The sequence below is a fragment of the Sorex araneus genome, chromosome 1, assembly GCF_027595985.1.
Source record: "Sorex araneus isolate mSorAra2 chromosome 1, mSorAra2.pri, whole genome shotgun sequence".
Taxonomy (NCBI): Eukaryota; Metazoa; Chordata; class Mammalia; order Eulipotyphla; family Soricidae; genus Sorex; species Sorex araneus.
The window spans coordinates 94,147,853-94,171,219 of NC_073302.1; the positions used below are offsets into that span (position 1 = coordinate 94,147,853).

At 41.1% G+C, this 23,367-nt stretch overlaps 1 protein-coding gene across 1 annotated transcript in view; it reads left to right on the plus strand.

Annotated features, from left to right (window-relative positions):
* Nucleotides 1–19,936: 19,936 nt before the first annotated feature.
* Nucleotides 19,937–23,367, plus strand: part of CCDC83 (coiled-coil domain containing 83) — a 43,908-nt gene continuing 40,477 nt past the window's right edge. The window contains exon 1 of the mRNA XM_004612972.2: nt 19,937–20,031. Within this exon, the coding sequence (XP_004613029.1) occupies nt 19,937–20,031 (95 nt within the window). The remainder of the gene's footprint in view (nt 20,032–23,367) is intronic.

Sequence of the window (23,367 nt, forward strand, 5' to 3'; positions counted from 1 at the left end):
AAAGAAAGAATTTGGATAGACCAACTATTATCAAGAAAACTGAAATTAAAATCAATAATCTCCCTCACAACAAGATCTTGGGCCCAGATAGATATGCTAGCATGTTCTTCCAAACCTTTATAGATCCACTTCTAATTCTTTTCAGGCTTCCAGAAAGTTGAAGAAACAGAAACCCTGCCAAAATGTTCCTATATAATCCCCAACTGGGTTTTATCCCTTAGCACAAAGATGGTTTAACCTACAATGCCTTTTTAATATTAGAAAAACAAAATCATATGATAATGTCAATAGGTTTTAAGAAGACATTTGACAAAATCCAATATCCATTCATGATAAAAACAAAACTCTCAATAAAATGAGAATATAAAGAATTTTTCTCAGTACAGTTAAAGCCACTTATCACAAACCCACAATTAACATATTAACATATTCAATGGAGAAAAGTTAAAGCCTTCCCACTAAAATAAGGCACAAGACAAGACTGATCACTCTCACCACTATTATTCAATATACTATTGGGAGTCCTGGTCATAGAAATTAGGCAAGAAAGAGTTATTAAAGGCATCCAGATTAGAAAAAAAATTAAACTATCACTATTCACAGATGACATGATACATGACACAGCAGTTAGAAAATTTTAAAGACTCTCCAAAAAAGAAATCCTATAAACAATACACTTGTGCAGTAATATCAGACTAGAAAATCAACATGCAAAATTCTATTGCATACCTACACACAAACAATAAAATAGAGGAGAGATAAATAAAAGAAAAAAACATTCACAGTTGTACCTTAAGAGTTCAGGTACTTAGACATTGACTTAACAAAAGAGGTGAAAGAGATATAAAGCATACTTTAAGAAACAAAAGAAAGCAAAGAAATGGAAACATATTTCCTGTTCAATGGATTGGAAGGATTAATATTATCAAAATGGTAATCCTACCTAAAGCAATATACAGATTCAATGAAATTCCTATAAAAAACAGTACTCATGACATGGGGCTGACGTGATTGTACAGTGGATAGGGTGCATGCTTGTATGCAGATGACACAAGTTCAATTCCTAACACTCATAAAGTCTCCTGAGCCTGCCAGGAGTGATCCCTGAACTCAAAGTCAGGAGTTAAGCTCTGAGCACTGCCAAGTATGGCCCAAAATACAAATAAAAATACCCATGATGTTTTTAAAGACATAGATAAGATGCTGCTAAAATTTATAGAGCTCGAGCTATAGCACAGTGAGTAGGGTGTTTGCCTTGCACTGACCCAGGTATGAATCCTCTGCCCCTCTCGGAGAGCCTGGCAAGCTACTGAGAGTATCTTACTTGCACGGCAGAGCCTGGCAAGCTACCCCTGGCATATACTATATGCCAAAAACAGTAACAAGTCTCACAATGGAGATGTTACTGGTGCCCGCTTGAGAAATCGATGAGCAATGGGATAACAGTTATACAGTGATACAGTGAATAAAACTCCCAGAATATCCAAAGAAATCCTAAAATAAAGATGAGCGGCTTCTCTTTCCCCAACTTTATACTACTGTAAAGCTCTAGTAATGAAGACAGTGTGGTACTGAAATAAGGACAGACTCCCATACCAATGGAATATAATTGAAAGTGCAAATGGTCTTATGCGTATGGTCATTTAAACTTTCACAAAAGAGCTAAGAGTAAGGAAAGTCTCTTCAGCAAATGGTGTTGAGAAAACTATCGTACGTTGGAAAAAAAAGAACTCAGACCCTTTTTCACACCTTACATAAAAGTCAATTCAAAATGGATTAAAAACCTCTAGTCTAATAAGTCTAAAGGGATCTTAAACAATTCAGTGCCACTGGCCAAGCAAGGAGAAGCAAAGACAAACATCTGATTAAGAAACTTCTGTACCACGGCGCGTATGCTGCCTGAGCCCATGTGCTGCTTGTGCCCACGTGACTGAGCACATGTGGTGCCCAAGCACATGTGTCGCCCGCATCTCCCCCCTTGAGATGTGTACTTTCATGCTTTCGTGTCCAGTGGTAGGATGTGTGTAGCGCTCTCTCCATCCTCAGAGGAGCCCGTGTTCTTTCTTGAGCGTGTTACTCCTGCTGTTTTTTTCTTTTCCACTTATCCCTTCCTCTTTCTCTAAAACCCTCTAAAATAAAATCTGTTACTTCAAAAAAAAAAAAACAAACTTCTGTACCACAAAAGAAACAATGACCAGAGGAGGGGGCCCTATGACAGTGGTGGAGGGAACAGGCACTTTGGGCAAGATGCAGTGAGAATGTTGTATTCCTGAAATTCAGTATTGACAGTTTTGTAAAATTTTAAATAACAGTAACTAAAATAATTTTTTAAATGTCTACTGAAGATGCAAAGTGAGATGCTTTTAGAAAATCTTTGTAGGTCTCTGATATCTCCTTCCAAGTGTCCAAAGAGAGAATTGGCAGGTGTCTTTTTCTTCAGATGGGTTCTCACCATGCTGACCTTCTGGGCACCCTAAGGGGTTGGAAACAAATAGGTCTTAAACCTGACTAATTGGCACCCTGAGGATTTGGAAATAAATAAATCTTAAACCTGACTAACTCTGGAGCCATGCCTAGCTGATCATTTTTTTAGCTGATAATTTAAACTAGGAATTATTAAGACTTTCCTAATGATAAAATAGTCATAAAACAGTGTTTCTTCAGCATTTCTGAGATAGACAAATGTATCTTTCCCAGAAGATACCAAAAAAAGTCCAATAATTATGTTAATATTGTACAAAAATCTTTCTGGATATAAAAATCAAATGCTGTGAACCTATTCTAAAATTGACCTTCCCTATTAGAATATTAGGAGTGAAAAAAACTAATTATCCCAAATAGTTAAGAAAAACCAATTATCCAAAATATTAGTTTTATAAATTTTGTAGAATGGCTCAACACTTTAGTCTGTCAAAGCATATTGTTTAAAGTGAAACTTTCTGGTAAGCAGGTTTTTAATTAAAAGAAAAATTATATTTGTATCCCTAGAAGATAAAGAACAAACTACATACCCTATCTATACCTATCTTTGGCACAAGTTACAAAGAAAACTGCCTGGAAGGATTACTTCTCCATAAGAATCCTTTCCAATTAGACAGGTCTTAGCAATTTATAAAGTATGTTTGCTTACAAGATTTCATTTGATATTCTCAGCAACCCTGCAATACAGGTACAACAAGAATTTGAGTTAACATTATTTAATAAGTGAGGGTGCTAAGGCCAAGGAAACTGGCCTATGGTTACTGTTTGTAGAGGTGTATGCTGGCCTTGAACACAAGACTTGTAATCTCAGTTCTGTCTCAGAGTTAACATGTTTAAATAAATTATTGTTAGGCCAGCCTGATATATTATATCACATTGTGTAGGAATTTTGAAGGTGTCGTGGTGCTTAGGACTCTAACTTTTAGAATCCGAATGGCCTTGAGCAATGCTGCTCACCACTAGTAAGACTAGTTGAGACTAATTAAACAACATTAGGTAAGTAAGACTACATAAGAAAGTAAGAGTACCAGGCTGGTATTCCAAACAAGGAGTCCTGTTTTTATATTTCATATACTTCTATTTTGGAAGAAATATTTTACTATTTAATAAAAATGTTTGAAATTCTACGTCACTTAGTAATCTCTAATCCAAACTCCTCATATATTTTGTAGCTTGAAAAGTATCATGAAGATAAATTGTGCATGTTTGTATCCAATGAGAACTTGGACAGTTATTTCTATACCAAGTCCGCAATTCTATAATTAAAATTAAAAACTCTTAGTGCAATGGTTTGTCCCTATATGAAATTCTCCAACTTTAATCAAGGTCACTTGGAGGACTTGTCACAGATTTCTGGGTCTCATCTCCAGAAGTTCTGATTCAGTTCTTGAATCCAAGAATTTGTGTTTCAGGTAATATTGATGCTGCTGAGTCAGAGAGCACATTTTGCAAGCCACTTGTCTGTAGAATACAAAACAACTCAACAGTCAACAAACCTCACCAGTGAATTGCATATTTTGTCCATTTTCCTTCATTATGGGAAATATTAAAAATAAATTCCTTTCAAACTTTATAAACCCATGTTTTACCAATGCTTTTAATACATTCCTCCAAATCTAGTATTGATATCCTCTTTTTTTTTTTCTTTTTTGGGTCACACCTGTCAATTCACAGGGGTTCCTCCTGGCTCTGCACTCAGTCATCACTCCTGGCAGTGCTCAGAGGACCATATGGGATGCTGGGAATTGAACCCGGGTCGGCCACGTGCAAGGCAAATGCCCTACCCACTGTGCTATCGTTCTAGCCCCTAGTATTGATATCCTAACACATCAAATATCCTAAACTATCTGTGAGCAAATGACATTGATGGTCCTATCTCTGAAACCCCTCACCTAACCTTCATAGTTTATCTGTACCTGTGGTGGAAAGTTTCTGTGTATAGTGTCAGTTCTCTGTCTCAAAGCTGGCATCTCAGGCTGGAGAGATGACTGTACATCAGATAAGGCTCTTGTCTTCCAAGTAGCAGACCCAGATTTGATCACTGACACCACATATGGTCTTCTGATTCCTGGTAAGAGAAAGCCATGATTACAACTACGTGTAGTCCAAAATCCAAACTAAAAGAACTGCTATCTCTGTGTCTTTTTCTGAAGATTTTCTGTGGAGTGTGTGTGTGTGTGTGTGTGTGTGTGTGTGTGTGTGTGCATGCGCACACAATTACTGCCTCCCATTTCCAGGGCACCATTAAAACAAATGGGAACACAGAACATGCATAGAAATACTGTAGCTTTCCTATTCCTCTCTGAGGTAATTTTGGAAGTTCATTCAAATAGCTCCTCAAGGGCACATAATGACCTTGATCTTATTTCCCATGGGAATAAAGGGCTCATTACTCTGCCCTTACTCATTTTTCCTGATCTCCATCTATTTGCCCAACTTTCTCTTGTGTGCTTCCTGGGTTCTCTCCCTAAGTAAACTTTTACCATGCTTTTTCTCAGACCTGATTTTTGGAGGAGAAACAAAGGCACTCTATCTTAAAGTTCTTTACCAAATTCAGCCAACTTCACCTTTGCCCATTTTCAGTTCCATGCCCTGGGGTGGTTTATTCAGAAGATGAGCTGTTTAACTCAAGTCTGAGTATATTTAATGGGTGTTAGCAAACAAATGGTACAATGATTGTTGCTACCTTAACAGTAGTAGAAATAGACCATAAATTATGTGCAGATACTAATGATTCATTCATTGTATGCTTAAGTGGTCACTCTTTAGAAAGAGAGACCACTTCATTAGTATCACTGCATGAGTCAGCTTCTGAAATTTGGCATGCATTTTATATAGGCATCACTATAAAAAGCAGCTGCCAACTCTGAAATAGAGGTAAGTTCCTGTTGTACTGCCAAAGCAATAATAATGAAGGCTGGAGAGATAGCAGATAATGTCATTGTCTTGCATGCAGCTTACCCAGCCACACCAGTAGTGATCTCTGAGCACAAAGCCAGAAGTAAGCTCTGAGTACAGCAGGGAGTGGTCCAAAACCAAAACAAAACAAGATTAACTTTAGCAAATATTAACATTTGAGGAGTGGAACTTCAGTAGTAAATGAATCAACACTTGTCAAACTGCAGGGTAAAATTTAATTTAAAAATAAAAGCACTAAATAAGAAACATTATGAAATTGTCTCCAGATTGAAGCCAAATAGTAGTCAGATCCTTTTGGTTAAAAAATAAATGAATAGGGGCTGGAGCAATAGCACAGTAGGTAGGGCGTTTGCCTTGCACACAGCCGACCCGGGTTCGATTCCCAGCATCCCATATGGTCCCCTGAGCACCGCCAGGAGTGATTCCTGAGTGCAGAGCCAGGAGTAACCCCTGTGCATCGCCAGGTGTGACCCAAAAAGTGAAAAAAAAAAAAACACAAATAAAAAATAAATAAATAAAACATCATCCTAAACAGTAAAACAATTTCATTTTGCTCATCATTGATGGTTTTTTTTTAAAAAAAAATATCTTAACAATAAAAAGTCAGTACAACTTTAAAAAATTAAGTCAGGCAGTAGCGTAATCAGTTTAAGTTCATACTTTGCATGTAGATGGCCCAAGTTTGAGCCCTGCCACTGTAGGATCCACAGAGTACCACCAGGAGCAACCCTGAGCACAGATCTGGGAGCAGGCCCTAGCATACTTGTGGGTCTCAAAAAATTAATTTTTCAAGTTAAATTAAAACACTGAGTAAAATATTGGCAGCATCTCTAAGACCTAGACCTCGAAGGACCTTTTAACAATATGATGCCATTGGCAAAGGCTACAGAATCAAAACTAAACAAATGGGACTACATCAAATTAAAAAGTTTCTGTATGGCAAAAGAAACATGGGCTAAAAGTAAATGAAGCTGAGTGGGAGAAAATATTTGCAATTAGTTTATCAGATAAAGGGTTGATATCCAGGATACATAAAGTACTTACAAAGATCAACAACAGCAACAAAAACCTAAAATCCCATCAAAAAATGGGGAGAAGAAATGGACAGTTCTCTGAGGAAGACCAACAGATGGCAAACAGACACATGAAAAATGTGCTTGTCATCACTTATTTTGGGGGCAATCCAAATCAAGACCACAATGAAACGCCATCTTATACCTGAGATACATCTTACATGGGAGCAATCTGTATTGGCCAGTATATGGAGAAAAAGGAACTCTAATCCACTGCTGGTAGAAATGTTTTCTGGTCCAATCCCTATGGCAAACAATATGTAGAGTTATCAGTAAACAAAGAATTGAGCTCCCATAAGACTGAGCAATTTCACTTTTAGGTTATCTACCCCCAGGACAGAAAAACATTCATCCAAAAGGACATATGCACACCACTATTCACTGCAGCAAGTACCACTTGTATCACTTGTATCATTTGTCATCCTGTTGCCCATCGATTTGCTTGAGCGGGAGCCAGTAACGTCTCCATCCGTCCTTGTTGTGTGCTAGTGTAGCCCAATGGTGTCTGCTCGCTCCAGGAACACGAAGAGCATCAAACCATTCATTCAGGGTCTTGATGATGAAGTCTGACCATCTCGTAGGTGGACGACCAGGCGTTCTTTTGACTTCCCATGGAATCCACTTGGTAATGGCTCTAATCTAGTGTTTGATTATCTATCCAGCATCTTTACCCTCTGAGTTGATTATTGTAGTTTGCATCTCAAGCTTACAGTGCTGCTGGATCTGTGATTTACATACACCTCATCTCTACATCACTGATGTGCCCAAAGTCCTCTTATTTCCTATCTATCTCTTCTTACTTCCCTCCTTGATTTCTTTCCAGGAAGAAATAAATACATAACTACTTTCTGATCCAACAATTCTACTTCTGGGTATTTATCCAAAAGAATTGAAATCCAAGGGCTAGAGCAATAGCACAGCGGGTAGGGCGTTTGCCTTGCACGTGGCCAACCCAGGTTCAATTCCCAGCATCACATATGGTCCCCTGAGCACCACCAGGAGTAATTCCTGAGTGCAGAGCCAGGAGTACCCCTGTGCATCGCCGGGTATGACCCAAAAAGCAAAAAAAAAAAAAAAAGAATTGAAATCCAAATCTTGAAGAGATTCTGCATTTCCTCATTGCAGCACTATTAACAATAACCAAAATACTATTAATAATAAACAAAATATCTGAGTGTCCATTGATGGGCAAATAGAATGTAAAATGTTATGTTTGTAACAGTGGAATATTATTTTCCCTTAAAAAGAGAAATTTTACCATCTGCAACAACATGGTTGGATGTATGTTAAGTCAGTCACATAATGACAAATTATAAGTAATTCTGATTATATAAAGTATCTGAAAATGTCAAACTCAGGCTAGCAGAAAGGTAAACTAGGGGTTCAGGGGAAAGGGAAATAAGAAGCTGCTGTTAAACCATTACTTTGTTTTAATAACTAAAGATGAGTAAGTTCTACTTATAAATATATGTGTATATAAATAGAATGCCTGTCATTAACAATAAAGTAGTATATACTTAAAATATCATTAAGAAGATAGATAGCATGTTAAATGTTTCTACCACACCAAAAAAAAAATGACTAATTGAAAAGTCATACAAATGCCATCATTAAAACATGGAAGTTTGAATTTACAGAGCCTCATTCCCCAGACGTGAGGTAGTGTTACTTCACGTGTTCTCATTCTTTCAATCGTTTGACTTGTGATGGGACAGCTGCATAGGCAGCTTCCTGTTGTGGGGGTGTGAATCTCACCTGAGTCATAGAAGAATCCTGATAACTTGACCCAGGGAAATGAGCTCATTCTTTGTTGCCCATCACTGCAATCTTGCATATCTTGCCTGAGACACTGCAATCTTGCAATCTTGCCTGAGACACGTTTCTTTCACCTGAAACTTGGCCTAAGAGAGAGATACAGAGGCAAGAGAGTTTAGAACTGTGCTCAGCAAAGTTCATCCTGGAGCCTGTCTTTATCTTGACCCCTTCCACTCTAGCCAGAGTAAATTTTCCTCATTTTGAAAGAGCAGGGTTCAGAGGACCTTCCTCAGGAGCCCCTGCTCTCTTCTCAAGCCTCTTATTATCTAACTCATCTCCTCTCTCTGGGACTCTAACCACAATAAAATCAGGTTACTCCTGGTTCTGTACTCAAGAACTACACCTTACATGTACAGGGTACATTACAGGGTGCCAAGAATTGAACCTGGGTCAGCCATGTGCAAGGCAGGCACACTACCCGCTGTACTATCTCTCCAGCCCCACCATTTGATGGAAAAATTAACAAAGAATTTCAGATTCAGGTTGTGGCTTGCCTTTTCATCTTTTGTAAATTAATGAAAGAGCATGAATTTTTATTATTTTCTTCTTTTGATTTTCTTTTTTCTGGTGCCCTTTTTAAAAATATTTTGTTATTAAAAATATATTTTGTCCTATATACAAAATCTTTGCCTACCTCAGTTCTCAAAATGTTCTCCTATTGTTTCACTCTTGATTTATAGTTTCCCTTTAATATTCAGATCTATGATTCCTTTCAGTTCATTTTTTGGTACAAACTATGATCAGATCGAGGTACTTACATTTCCCAAATAGATAGGTAAGTAGCATTTGTTGGAAAGCTATCCTTTCACTCTTAGGAAGAACCTGAATACATACAGGTGAACATGCTGAATACAAGCAATGTAATACAACAGACATATACTGCTGAAATGTAATCTCTAAGGGAACATTTTACTTCCTTATGGTTTTTGTTCTTACTGTCATTTCAAAACAGTAATTTGTTCCAAATTTGTCAGGTTTTTTGTTTTGAGCAAAGTTATAGGGAAATTTTTTTTTCTTTTTTTGGATCACACCTGGCGATGCACAGGGGTATTACTCCTGGCTCTGCACTCAGGAATTACCCCTGGCAGTGCTCAGGGGACCATATGGGATGCTGGGAATCGAACCCGGGTCGGCCGCGTGCAAGGCAAACGCCCTACCCGCTGTGCTATTGCTCCAGCCCCTATAGGGCAAATTTTTTAGCTAAATTTATAGCAGGTTTTTTCTGTATCCCAAAAGTAACTTTGCTGTCAGTAAAATTCTTGATTTACTCTAGGTTTGAACTGGTTTAGAAAGTTATAGGTTAATCACTTGCTCAAATCTCTAAAAATTATTCCAAGGATTCATATTAATATATTGAGTTAACTGTCATAGAGCCTGTTTGTGGAGTTGTGACCCTCAATAAAAACAGATTTTTTAAAAAAGTATGAAACGTTTAACAACTTTTCTTTTCAAGAAGGTTCTTTGTGGTTTCGTCAAAATTAGTCAACATATTGGCTTTTTCGACCACAAAAATTTTCTTCTCTCTGCACCATTCAACATGGCAAAACGGCAAGACAAACAAAAAACCGAACAAACAAGGTCAAATGAGGAAATTCAGCGAATGTTTTTCATTTGGCTTCATTGTTTGAACACCAAGAAGAAAATACTATAAGGAAAAAAAAACTGTAGGGAAGATAAATGATAGAGGCAAAAGCATGTTCTTGACCATGGACTTGAAAAATAAAAAAGCCAGCCAAAATTTATAGAAAATTATTTGGGAATGAATTCGAGGTACTAGAAAAGAGAAAAATTGTTTTTTCACTTAATCAAAAGCAAAATTTTAAAAATCCTCATGCTTAAAAAAGACCCCAAAACAATGTGGTGGTTTTTTCTCTCCCACATCTGTACTTGAATAATTTCACATAATGATCCCAAGTGGGTATTGTTATCTCAAGGAAGACTCAGTAAGTAAAAACCTATATAAATGCTCGATTATAGCAAATTATCGATCCATCAAATACGTAACAACAGATAAACTAGAAAGATTCAAAGTGGAAGAGTTAAATAAAGGTTCAAAGGTTCAACAATCTCTCCCATGGGTAAACTTTCCAATGCCATTCACTTACATGAAGCCAATGGTGAATGTGTTTTTATTAATTTCTTCTTCTTTAAAAAGTTTTTGAATTGGGAAATAGTTCATAGGGGTATATGCAGGAGGTGTCTGGTCAGATCCCAGAGGGATGCAGCTAGCGGGGCTGCGGGTGGTGGGGCTCGGAAACAGCAGCATCTGAGGGCAGCATTGCAGCGCCACCTGCAGGCACCTCTGGGTGGGGCGGGCCCAACCCCACACATTCCCAGCTGGCCTCTCTGTTTAAAATAACATTATATGTCTAAAACTTAACCATCAATAACTTTGTAAATCACATTATTTAAATAAAATTTTTTCATTTAAAAAATTTATTTTAAATGTAGACGAAAGTCACAACTGTTGGTACAATTCTAGAGCTGAAATTGATCAGATAATAAAGTTTCAATATTAAAATCAGTAAGTATAAAACATAAATTCTTATATGAAAAGTGTTATATCTGATCACAAAGTAGTTAAGTCCTGTCTCAGAATTTATTAAACTGTTGCTAGTTGAGCCATTTGTGATTTTGAGCCATCTGTGTTGTTTTTGTTTGTTGAGTTTAGTTTGCTTTTATGTTACTTTTCATCTAACTTGGTGTGCTCCCACTGGTTTTAGTGTTGAAGACTAAGAAGGTGCCCCAGGCTCCAAAGACTTCAGGGTCTAAGGTCTGGGCCAATGAGTTGACATGGCAGCAGATATGGGAGGTAGGCATGGCTGTCCAGCTGCAGAAGGACAGGGTGAGGGGAGGCTGCCCACCCTGACTCTGAGATCATAGAATTCTCAGCCTGGGCACCAGGGAACCTGAAAATATTCACAGTTTGGTGTCTCTGCAGAGAAATTTCATGAAGCAATGGAGTTGAGCCTTTGGCATGGCTGCAGTGGGGGGCTGTGGTGCAGCTCCTGGAGATTTGGCTGGGTGGGTACCTGGCCTCCCAAAGCCGCCCTGGAGCTGTCAGCTATGGGGACTGGTGTTTCCCTGACTTTTAGCTGCTTAGCATGCATCCTCTCGGACATTTAGTCGCCGTCAGGAGAGCAAGGCCGGTGGGTGAGTCAGCATGGCTGTAGGAGCTGGCTAAAAAAAAAAAAAAAAAAAAAGACTTTAAATAAAAAATAAAATGGAATTTATGCTATGGTGATACAATAAAAATGCTATGGTAATACAATAGCATTACTAACCAAATTTTTTAAATTACAACTAGTTTTTAAAATCAAATTTAAGGATATCAAACAGGTAACCTAAGAAGAAAGTGGAGAGCCAGGGAATGCCTCAAGTGTCTTCATGTGGGCACAATGATAAAGTAATTGGCCCAGATATAACTAGTGAAATCAGAAACTGCCAAGTCACAAGACATTATGCAGAAGATTGAAAGGGAAACTTTAAGTGTTGCAGATGTGTTGAGATTTTGCTGTTCTTAACTCCCTAGAATTAGGGAAGTTACACAAATTAAAAAAGAAATAGGGAAAGAGGGAGACAGGTCTATATTTGGTTTTTCTGAGGCTTAGGAATAAAAGGTGAGAAGGCAAAGGGGCAAATGGAGGACTTTTTAGGAGTAGGAAGTTGGTACAGAGGTTGGCAATTCTATTTGACCCGTCCCCCAGCCCCCAATCCTTGTGGTTCCAACACAGGACCCAGATGTTATACACACACATACACACACACACAAATACAAACACACATCCTTGTTCCAACACAGGACCCAGATGCTACACACACACACACACACACACCCTTGTGGTTGCAATACAGGACCCGGACACTATACACACACACACACCCTGGTGATTCCAACACAGGAGGACCCGAATGCCAAGTCTACCTACAGTGGGACACATTTATTTGTAGGCCTGGAGGGTGTGCATGTGTGCAAAATTAGCTGCAGTGAAATTCTCCCATCCCTCTCGGAGAGCTACCGAGAGTATCCCGCCCCCTCGGGCAGAGCCTGGCAAGCTCCCCTTGGCGAATTCCATATGCCAAAAACAGTAACAACACGTCTCACAATGGAGATGTTACTGGTGCCCGCTGGAGCAAATGGATGAACAACGGGACGACAGTGCTACACTGCTACAGAAATTCTACCAGCTGGGAGCCAAAGCGCCAGACCCTCAGCTCCAGACAGTTTAGACAACGGGTAAGGAAGGCGGCGCTGGCAGGTCGCCGTGGAAACGAGGGCGTGGCCTCAGAGCGCTCGCGGGTCGCCCTGGAGACGAGGGCGTGGCCCCAGAGCTCGCGGGTCGCCCTGGAGACGAGGGCGTGGCCCCCACGCTAGCCGAGTGGGCGGTTCCCCGGCGGGACTGAGCTTGCAGGATGGGAACTAGGCGCTCGCCGGCTCTCGAGGAGGTCGGGAGAAGGACAAGCCTCTGGGCTCGCCTCCTAGCTCCTTCCAGTCTGACTGCGAAACTTTACGAGGACCTGTGACCGATCCCCCCGCCCCCACCAAGCCCCTCAACGCCTACCTGCACCCCCAAAGGGGCGGGTGTCCCAGTCCCTGGTCTCTTCCCCACGCCGTCTCGCGTCGGGCTGATTTCCCTAGGCCCCAGGTCTGGAGGGGCAGCAATTCGGTAACCGTCGCTCTCCCCTTTTGCAGTAGACCCCTGGACACTAGAGTCTGCGCCCCTGGAAAGCAGAATTTGTGCCTGATTCAGGTTTGTGATTTTCCGCGCTGTTAAGCACACGGAAGCGACTCAGTAAGCGCTGCCTTTGGGGCTTTGTCACTAGGCAGTGTCTCCTCCCGCCTCCCCACACCCCCTCACCCGCAGAAAGCATTTGAGTGTCGTGAACATTTCCCACTCCAGGTAGGAAGGATGCGGAAGAACTGAGGGCCAGAAAGCTTTAAAGAATTGCTCGAAATCCTTAAAAAGACCAGAGACTGACTTGATGCCAGATTCACCGTTGTTTATCACTTGGGTGCCTTTTGGGTGACCCTCACGCACTTGCATCCTTCTCAGCACCCGCTCAGACTCCCCACTGAGGGTCTTTTGTTGAGGCGCAAAGCCTCAATGTGGGGGTGTGGAGAGGGTCCCAAGCCACTGAGCCACCAAGGCGACAAAGCATATGTGAACAATACTAAGAATGGAACTTGTGACCTCGTGCTGGTGCTTTGGCCACTAAGTCCATCTGTGCAGTCCCGCACCACTGCTCATTGGAGATGATGTGGACTTTTCACTTCCATCGAAATCTTAAAGTACCATATGTATTTCCATTTTCCTCCCACTATTCTTTTCATGATTGTTTTGGACGTTTCTAAAATTGAAGGACATTGGAAGAGGGAAGGGTAGTCCTGGTTGCTAGAGAAGTGAGCATGATTCCTGCATTCCCAAATATTTGTTATTAGCAATCCTGGACCTAGAGCAGAGATAGACCAATTTTAAAGCTTAGAATCCGATATAATTTGAAACTCGTTCAACACTGTATCAGTGACCAAAGGACGTGTAATGTAAAAGAAAATTCGTGCTAATGTAGTGCATGTATATGAAAATTGAAAATGTCATCCATCCTCTTCATTTGAATATATGGGAGCCACAGCCACTACCTTCCCTCCTGCACCACCTCCTGGCCCTGGAGACATCTTCGGACAAAGTGATAATAAACTAGACTCAGGAGAGACTGGGGCCTGTGTTCACAGCCCATCTTTCTCCTGCCCTCATCATGTAAGTTCAGGAAAGCCAGAGCAGAGCTGGGAGAGGCAACACCCAGGGATGCAAGGGCGGCCACCCACAGAAAGATCCAAGTCGCTATTCTTTCAGTACCTGAACAATTTTGTTTGTCTTCTAATGTTGCTCATTATTTATTGGAAAGTCCTACAGAGCTGTGTTTTTTCCTCCCTAGCAGTCTTAGTAAGATCTGTGTTTTAACCCGAATGTTGGCTAGATGCTTGCAGAAACCAGATAGTCTGTTTCTTTGTCAGGAATTACGTGAAGTGAAACCTCCCACAGAGAAAATTTCATATGTTTTATGAATGTCCCCCTACACCCCCTAGCCACAGCCCCCCCCACACAAGTCCTACCCTTTACTAAAATAGAAATCCTCTAGGAAGCTATAAGTCCTTTAAAAACGTTTATGAAAGTTTCCATTGTTTATATGACATTATCAAATGTGAAAGTACATCTTAAGGTACTGTCATTAGTGACTGCAGAAATGCAACTTCTAAGCAGTCAATTCCATTGGGTTTCTAGTCTTCTAGAAAGGGTTTGAAACAATGGCTCTAAATATAGCTTATGCATAAATCATTTGTTTTTAATGGATCCATGTGTTCCATTATATTTTATTAAAATCCTTTGCCCTAAGCTGCAGTTAAGTAACTAATTATACATTAGTCAGAGAGTTGAAAACATAAGAGCCAGGTAAGTGAGGTAATTGGACAAGATGAGGTCAATTTTCCTTTAGTGACAGATGGGGACCACAGGTGGAAACCATCACTGATACTTGATTTCTTCCATATGACTCCAAGAAAATTAGAAAATTAGAGATTAATGCTAACATATGTAATAAAAATAATTGTTAAATGCTGTTATTGGTAAGTTATTATCATCATTCTTTTATGAAACAGCAGGTTAAACATTTTTAAGTGGAAAAATATCTAAAATTCAACCTAAAACAAGATAAAGCTGTTTACTTATTGATAGACTTATAAATAAACTGTGAAGGTATAACAAATTTTAATAGTTTATGGGATTATTAATATTTTCATAATCTGAGAAGAGACCACCTAAGATATTAATGGGTTTTTTTGTTTGTTTGTTTTTTCTTTTCTTTTGCTTTTTGCATCATATCTGGAGATGCTCAGGGGTTGCTCTGCACTCAGGAATTACTCCTGGCAGTGCCCAGGGCACCATATGGGATGCTGGGAATTGAACCTAGGTTGGCTATGTGCAAGGCAAACGCCCTCCTCCTGTACTATTGCTCCAGCCCCGATACTAATGTTTTAATATATGACATTTTCTGCCACTCCTAGCTGAACATACTCCTGGCTCTGCACACAGGGACAACTCACTGGACCATATTGGTTGCCAGGGTTTGAGCATGGGTTGGCCAATGTTGGGTAACATTGGGTTGTCCTTGATCTTCCCACAGGGAGCTTAGGTTTACTGAGTTCCTTCCACAACAGTGCTCCTGAGGCATGCCCAATTTCATCAAGCACTAATAATCCTATATTGCTTTTCTCTTTCTTTTATTTCTTTTATTTCCTTTGCTTGGTTTAGCAATGTCCTTTTCGTATAGACACAGGAAGACAGTTGATGCTATGCTTTTGTAATAGGGGAGTTAATTGACTTCAAATAATATTTACTCTTGGGATCCATCGTATTTACTTGACTTAAGTCTTAGTTTCCCTTACTTCCTAACACCCCCAAAAGGAGTTTCCCAGAGAGAGACAAGGATAGACCCAGGGCAACCTATAAGCTACCTGGTATCGAAAAGGGACAAGCTAAGCACTATAAGAAGTATAAAATGTTAAAAGGAAGGTCATGGACAAACTCTGTCATGATCCAAAAAGAAGTAACTGAATAAGGACCCTTCTGGGGTTAGGAAAGACTAACCTGGCCTGAGGACTGTGGTCTGGAATATATAGTGAGATGTCCCCAGGAAGAGCCAAACTTCAAGCTCAATATATCTCTTACTGTGTTCATACAAAATGACTAGAAATATTAGTAAGAAGTAAATTTACTATGATTGTTTAAATGAATTACTAGCTAAGGAAAGGAGAAAGCAGTACACCCTAGATGGGATTCCAGCCTTGAGCAGATCTCCTAGTAATCTGGAGTGCTGAACCCTCAGATGAGATTTTGTCCTTGAGTTAATCTCCTAGAACTTCCCCTTGAAGGAGTGGCTTTACCTCTGTTTGTTGCTATGACAATGTTCAACCCCACCTATGTGTTACACAGAAACCACTTTCATGGTTTCTGTGTAACTGCTGTAAGGGGAGAGAGGAGAGGAGGCAGGGAAAAGGGAAGAGAAACGGCTACGGCAATGATGAGAAGAGGAGAAATCACTGTACTGTAAGAAGACATCAGACTAAATTGGGGCGGGCGGGGGCGGGAGTGGGGGGGGGAATAATCCACCTACCAGCCAGCCCAGGGCTCTGTCTCTCCACTCCCCCAAGTCCTTCGTCTGTCTGTTGCTGTGGGCCAGCCAGGGGAATGGTTCTCTACTGCCAAAGGCTCTTGTCCTATGTGCCTATGCTGTTTTGAAACTCACAGGCCACGTGGGTTTATCTGTTGTACTATTGCTCTGGCTCCATTATGTATGACATCTTTCTATTGTGTCATCTGTATGCTTTCCAGTTAGAAAATATTATAGTTTACTCAAGCCTATTAGACTAGAGAGAGAAAAACACACGGGATGGAGGTCTGGGTATATGAGCAGTGTGAGTGCAGGTGCTTCCATTTCAGTTTCGCACTGTGAGTGTGAATGGAACGTGTAGATTCCCAGCACAGTGCTCTGAATCAGTGATGATAGGTTAACAACAACAATGGATTTGCCTTTCTACATATTATTAGGCACCCTCTGCTTTACAGTTACCTGTGGAAATTACAGAAATATGATCTATTTGTTTTTGACATTATTTTTTCTACTTCTACTTCTAAGTGTAATTTCTTTGCCTTTCTTTAGTATTTATTGAAAACCAGTCTAGAAAAGAGGAATTCATATAATTGTTGTTTATCTGAAAGCTCTTTATCACTTCTTAAATTCTCCATGATAGCCTCACTACTGGGTAGAATCTTGATTACAGCACTTTTCTAATCAGCACTTTGAATATCATGACAATCCCTTTTTTTTTCTTTTTGGGTCACACGACAATGCACAGGGGTTACTCCTGGCTCTGCACTCAGGAATTACTTCTGGTGGTGCTCAGGGGACCACATGGGATGCTGGGAATTGAACCCAGGTTGGCCACGTGCAAGGCAAATGCCCTACCTGCTGCTGTTACTATCACTCCAGCCACCATGACAATCAATCACATTTGGCTGAGAAAGTTTCTGTTGAGAAATCTGCTGATGTTTTTTTTGGAAGTTCCCTGACTCTTTCTGCTTTTCTCTTGCTGTTTAATGACTCATTCTCTCTCTTTCTCTCTCTCTCTCTCTCTCTCTCTCTCTCTCTCTCTCTCTCTCTCTCTCTCTCTCTCCCTCCCTCTCCCTCTCTCTCCCTCTCTCTCCCTCCTCCCCTCTCTCTCCCTCTTCCTCTCTATCCCTCCCCCTCTCTCTCCCTCTCTCTCTTTCTTTCTCTCTCCCTCCCTCCTTTCCTTCCTCCCTCTCCCCTCCCTCTCTTGATCTCTGCTCTCTCTGCTCTCTCTCTTTCTCCTTCCCTTCCTCCCTCCTTCCCATCTCTCTCCTCTCTCTCTCCTCTTGTTTGTTTGTTTTGGGGCCACACCTGGAGATGCTCAGAATTACTTCTGTCTCTGTATTTATAACTCAGGAATTATATCCGGCAGTGCTCAGGGGACCATATAGGATGCTGGGGATTGAACAAAGGTCAGCCACATGAGGCAAGCACCTTACCCGCTATACTATGGCTCTGGACCCAGATTATCTTTGATTTTTGCCAGTTTAATTAGAATGCATGTTGGTGTATGTCTGTTTGGGTATGTTTTGTTTAGTATTCGGAGTTTCCTGCATCTGGATATCTGTTTTCTTTACCAATTTGAGGGAGCCCTCAGCTATTATTGCAAATATGGTTCCTGTCCCTTTCCCGCTCCTCCTCCTCCTCCTGGAACTCCATGATATGAAAGTGTTTCTCTTCATGTTGTCCCATACAGTTCCTATAATCTTCATTTTTTTTTAATTTTCTATTTGTTGACCTTTTGGATGCTTTCTAACTATACTACCCATTTTTGGTCTTGTTTTGTTTGGGGCCACATCAACAGTACTCAAGGATTACTTCTGACTGTGCTCATGGATCATTCCTAGAAGTGTTTGGGGGACCTTATAGGGTACTGGAGATTGAACCCAGATAGCCACGTGCAGGGCAAGTGCCCTGGACCCACCGAACTATCAGTCTAGCTCCCACTAAACTGTTTTAAGCTGATGCAGTCCACTTTTCTGTTGTTTTTATTTTATTTACTTTATTTTCCTCTGGTTTATTATTTAGTTCAACTAATATTATTATTCAGCACATGATTTGGAGTTTTCCTTGTGTTAACTCTGTCCTTGAAACTGTCTTTAATTGATTTGTTTTAGTGAGAATCACTGTAACTATTGCTTTGAAATCTTTTTATGTCATTCACTTAGCTTTTTTGTATTAAGAACTTCCCCCAGAGTTTTGTCTTGATCCGTTAGTTGGGACAAATTTCTTTTTCTCCTCATTATATATGGTATTCTGTTTTTATTTATATGGAATTTACTCGATTATTTCTTTGCTAGTTATGATATAACAATTTTATCTTCAAAACTGAAAATCGCCAAATACTGGCCTAGGATTTTTTGTCTTAGATGCTGGCTTTTCTGTTGTTATTTGAGCTAAAAACTGGTCAACAAACACAATGGCTGGCTCTCAAGAGCAAGGCTGTCCATGCAGAGTGGTGTGGATCCAAGCGCACAGCCTCCCATGTGGGCTGGCGGTAGGCAGTAGGAGAAAGCCTTGCACTGCTGAGCGCCAGGAGGCAGCCCTTCCTCTGTGCTATAGATGAACTGAGATGTGGAGGGGGGAATCCACATTCACTGTCAACTTAAGGGTCGATTATACCAGTAGAGCTCTTCTAGAAGTCTTAGGTTATATCAGTCCTCAGTTATAATCTAGTTCTGCCCCTGGCAGATTTTGCAAACAGTGATTTTTTTTCCCTCCTGCAGTGCATATAACAGAGATGCTGGGAGCAGCGAGCATGGGCAGCAATCAGGAATCGGTGGCAGTTAGAAGCCCAGTGTTAAATACAGAGCTAGTGCGGGGGGGGGGGGGGGGGGGGGGAGGAGCGATTCTTGAGGCAATTCAAGGTACTCTTCAACTTCACTCCACAAAGCTCTCTCTCTCACTTTTGCTTTTGTGGGTTTTGTTTGTTTTTATTTTGAGTCACACTCAGTGGCAATCCTGGATATGCATTCAGGAATTACCCCTCCTGGTGCTTGTGACACCATATGGGATGCCAGGGTTGGAACCCAGGGCAGCTGTGTGCAAGGCAAGCGCCCTACCTGCTGCACTATGACTCTTGTCCTGTGTTCTTCTAATTTTTTTTAACATGAATTGTGCTGCTGCTGTGTACAATACACTCTTCCAAATACTCTGAAGAAATTTTAAATTGATGAGATCAGTCCAGTGCTTTTTCTTAAGTAGAGGGTTGACAGAGACAGCAGACACAGACAGCCACACAGGGAATGAGGGTGTGAGGGAATACTAGTGTTGCACCAGAAACTAACACACTCGAGAGTCTAATTGATACATGATGTGCCAGGATTATGACAGATTGAACTCAGTCTATAGATTTTTGACAGTTTGCATGGGAAAGCCAGTTTTAAGTCCAGAAGTGACTTGTCTCAGGGGAAATACAAAGACAGCTATTTACTTTTCCTATGTCTCTTATCCAAACAGGTATTTCCTACAGCCTAAGCTACACAATGGAAAACACAGCCAAAGCAAATAAAAAGGATATTCAAACTGATCCTCCAAAAGATGCCCAAATTCCTACTAATGAGGAATTTCTGGATTACCAGTAAGTTTACCAAATAGACAAAACAAACAATAGTTAGCATATATTTTTAGAAATGTCAGTGTCACCCCATTGTTCATCGATTTGTTCGAGCGGGCACCAGTAACGTTGAGAGACTTATTGTTACTGTTTTTGGCATATCCAATATGGATATCCAATATCCAATATGCCTGGTAGCTTGCCAGGCTCTCTGAGAGGGGTGGAGGAATCAAACACGGGTTGGCTGTGTGAAAGGCAAACGCCCTACCACTGTGCTATCCCTCCAGCCTTTTTAGAAGTGTAAAAAAAGAATCTCTTTAGAGCCAGAGGGATAGTACAAGGGTTAAGACACTTGCCTTAGGGTGGGGTGGTGGGGGGGATGGAGTGGGGGTGGTGGGAGGGATACAGGGGAACATTTGTGGAGAATGGGCACTGGTGGAGGGATGGGTAAATGATCACTGTATGACTGAAATGCAAATACGAAAGTTTATAAGTTTGTAACTGTGCCTCATGGTGATTCACAAATAAAAAAATTTTTTTTTAAATGGCACTTGCCTTGCATGCAACAGCCCCAGCTGCAATTAGACCAGCACCGCATACTGTCTCCTGAGCATGGCCAGGACTGCTCCGGAGCACAGAGAGAGGATAGACCCTCAGCAGTGCAGGGGTGAGCCTGTAAAAAACTATCTGTCAAGGGGCGACTGGGAGAAGAGCTCCAGCGGCTCTCCCTATTGGCCACCCCCGGATTCAAGGGGTCAGTCCCAGGCCGCTCGCCCAGCCAGAGCGACCTGGGCCATGGGGCAGATGAAAGAGGAAACGAGGGCCAAGCTGGTTGATTGATCAGTTGCAGTTTATTCCATTCTCTCCCCATGCCTCTTCCTTCCTACTCCTTCCTACTCCTCTTCTCTCCCCGCTCTCAATCTCTCCCAGCACTCTGGAGTCTCCTCTCCTGGATTCTCCTTCACTTGTCTCTCCTACTTATCTCTCTCCACATTGCCCTTTGCTACACACAGGTAACAAAATCAACATAAGAAAGCCCTTCCTGAGGGCCCAGAATTCCAAAGCCCTTCCTCACTGCCAGCAGGCAAAATACCTCTTAAGGTTTTTCTCCTTTCCTTAGTCCAAGAACTCATTAACATCTTAATACTAGTTATTTTTGTATGGACATAGTAAGAAATAGATTGAGGCTTGTAGGGCAGCTCTCCTGGTGATATCTTGCCACAGACTCAGACTGCAGCACTCAGGCCAGATTAATCATTCCTAACCCTAGCAGGGTCCAAATCTAGTTATTACTTTTTGGATCATGACAGCATTTGTCCATGACCAAGCTCTTAACTTATAGTTAAGCATTAGACACTTTGGCCAGGCTCATCTCGATGCCAGGGTATCACACAACTCACCACTTGCCCCGGGTCCGTCCCATCCCTCATCAGGACCCTGCTTTTGGTTGTGCTAGGAAGTAAGGGCAGCTAAGGCTTAGGTCCAGAGAACAGATGCCCAGGAGGAAAATATCATGTAGAGTCAAATAGACTCCCAGGTTACAAAGCTTAGCATTTGCTAAGTCTTCCTGTGTCCATACAAAAGGACATGGCTCTGAATAAACAATGCAAAGGACTCAAGGAGAAGAGAAAAACATTATTTCTAAGTCAATAGCACACAAAGAAAGAAGTTACAAATAAATACATAGGAAAGGGAGCACTGTAATGGGAAAAACCCAATAAACCTAAACTACCTGAGAATATGTTATCCTACATGAGCCAATTCCTAAATTCCCAAGAAAGAAACCTTTAAGATTTTTCATTTCTAGATATTCCAAGGGCTGGAGCGATAGCACAGCAGTAGGGCGGGCGCCTTTCATGTGGCCGACCCGTGTTCGATTCCTCCACCCCTCTCGGAGAGCCCGGCAAGCTACAGAGAATATCGCGCCCACACGCAGAGCCTGGCAAGCTACCCATGGCATATTGGATATGCCAAAAATAGTAACAATAAGTCTCTCAATGAGAGATGTTACTGGTGCCCACTCGAGCAAATCGATGAGCAACAGGATGACAGTGTCAGTGACAGATATTCCAATTTACATTGTCTCCAAATGGCTACAGATCACTCCAAGTTTTTTAATGTCTCATTCTTGGAGGAAAAACTAAAGAAGATAGTCGAAGTTTCTATTTTATCCAATTAATGAATAACAAATTCTTTGAAAAAAAACCAAACTTTTGGCACAGGGCAGATGTTTTAATACTTCATTCTTAGGAAGTGAACAAATCCATCAGTCTTATTCTCTTTATGAATTTTCTTCAGGGGCTGGAGCTATAGTTCAGCAGGTAGGGCATTTGCCTTGCACATGGCCACCTGGGTTTGATTGCCAGCATCCCATATGGTCCCCTGAGCATGACCAGGAGTGATTCTTGACTGCAGAGCCAGGAATAACCCCTGAGCACAGCCAGGTGTGACCCCCCCCAAAAAAAATTAAATAAAATAAAATTTCTTCATTTATGCACTCACTGAATAAGCACTTAAGACTTATCAAGTGTTAGGACCGCGACCACCCCTCAGTATTCAGAGAGACAAAGAGTCCAGCGGGATTGCAAAACACACACCTAGACTTTATATTCCAGCTAGCTGGGGCCAAGCTGTCCTGCCGAAAGCAGAAGGTCAGAGCTCGACCCTGAAGGCTTACAGCAGAGGGTTTATATAGCCATTCTGGGCACACAGGCCTCAGGAGTAGGCACAAAGATAAACAATTCCAAAGACAGAAATAGCTTTAAACATTTCATAAGTGAACAAAAGCATACAGGAACAATATATCAAGAAAACATTCCCAATTAGGGAGTCATTCCCAATTCCCATACATCAAGTAAGGTATTTCCATACATCAAGTAAGCATCTTATCAATTAGATACTTATCAGTTAGACACAGGATACAAGACACAGGTGTGTTAACTTTCCAGCTCTGTGTGTGTAAACACCAGTTAATACCTTTAGTTCATTAGCTCAGTCATATATCCTTCATGGCCAGGGCTGCTTCCCACCAAGTGGTACTGTTAATCAACTACCTCAGTGAAGCCATATATCCTTCTTGGCCTGAGCTATCTCCTACAAACTTTATGGCCAGAGTGAGAAGAGGCGAGTTAGCCACTTCTCACACTGCCCCCCCTTTTCTATGATCATACTGAAGAATCTGCCTCTCACATTCCCCCCTTTTCTATGATCATACTGAAGAATCTGCCTCTCACACAAGAACACGGCAAATGCCAGGATTTGGAGGACAGCTGTGACCTGGAATGTGGTCTTTGATCTAATGAAGCTGTGAGAAAGACATTAAATTAATTCATGCTTCACATTCAATATTTGTGCTTAATA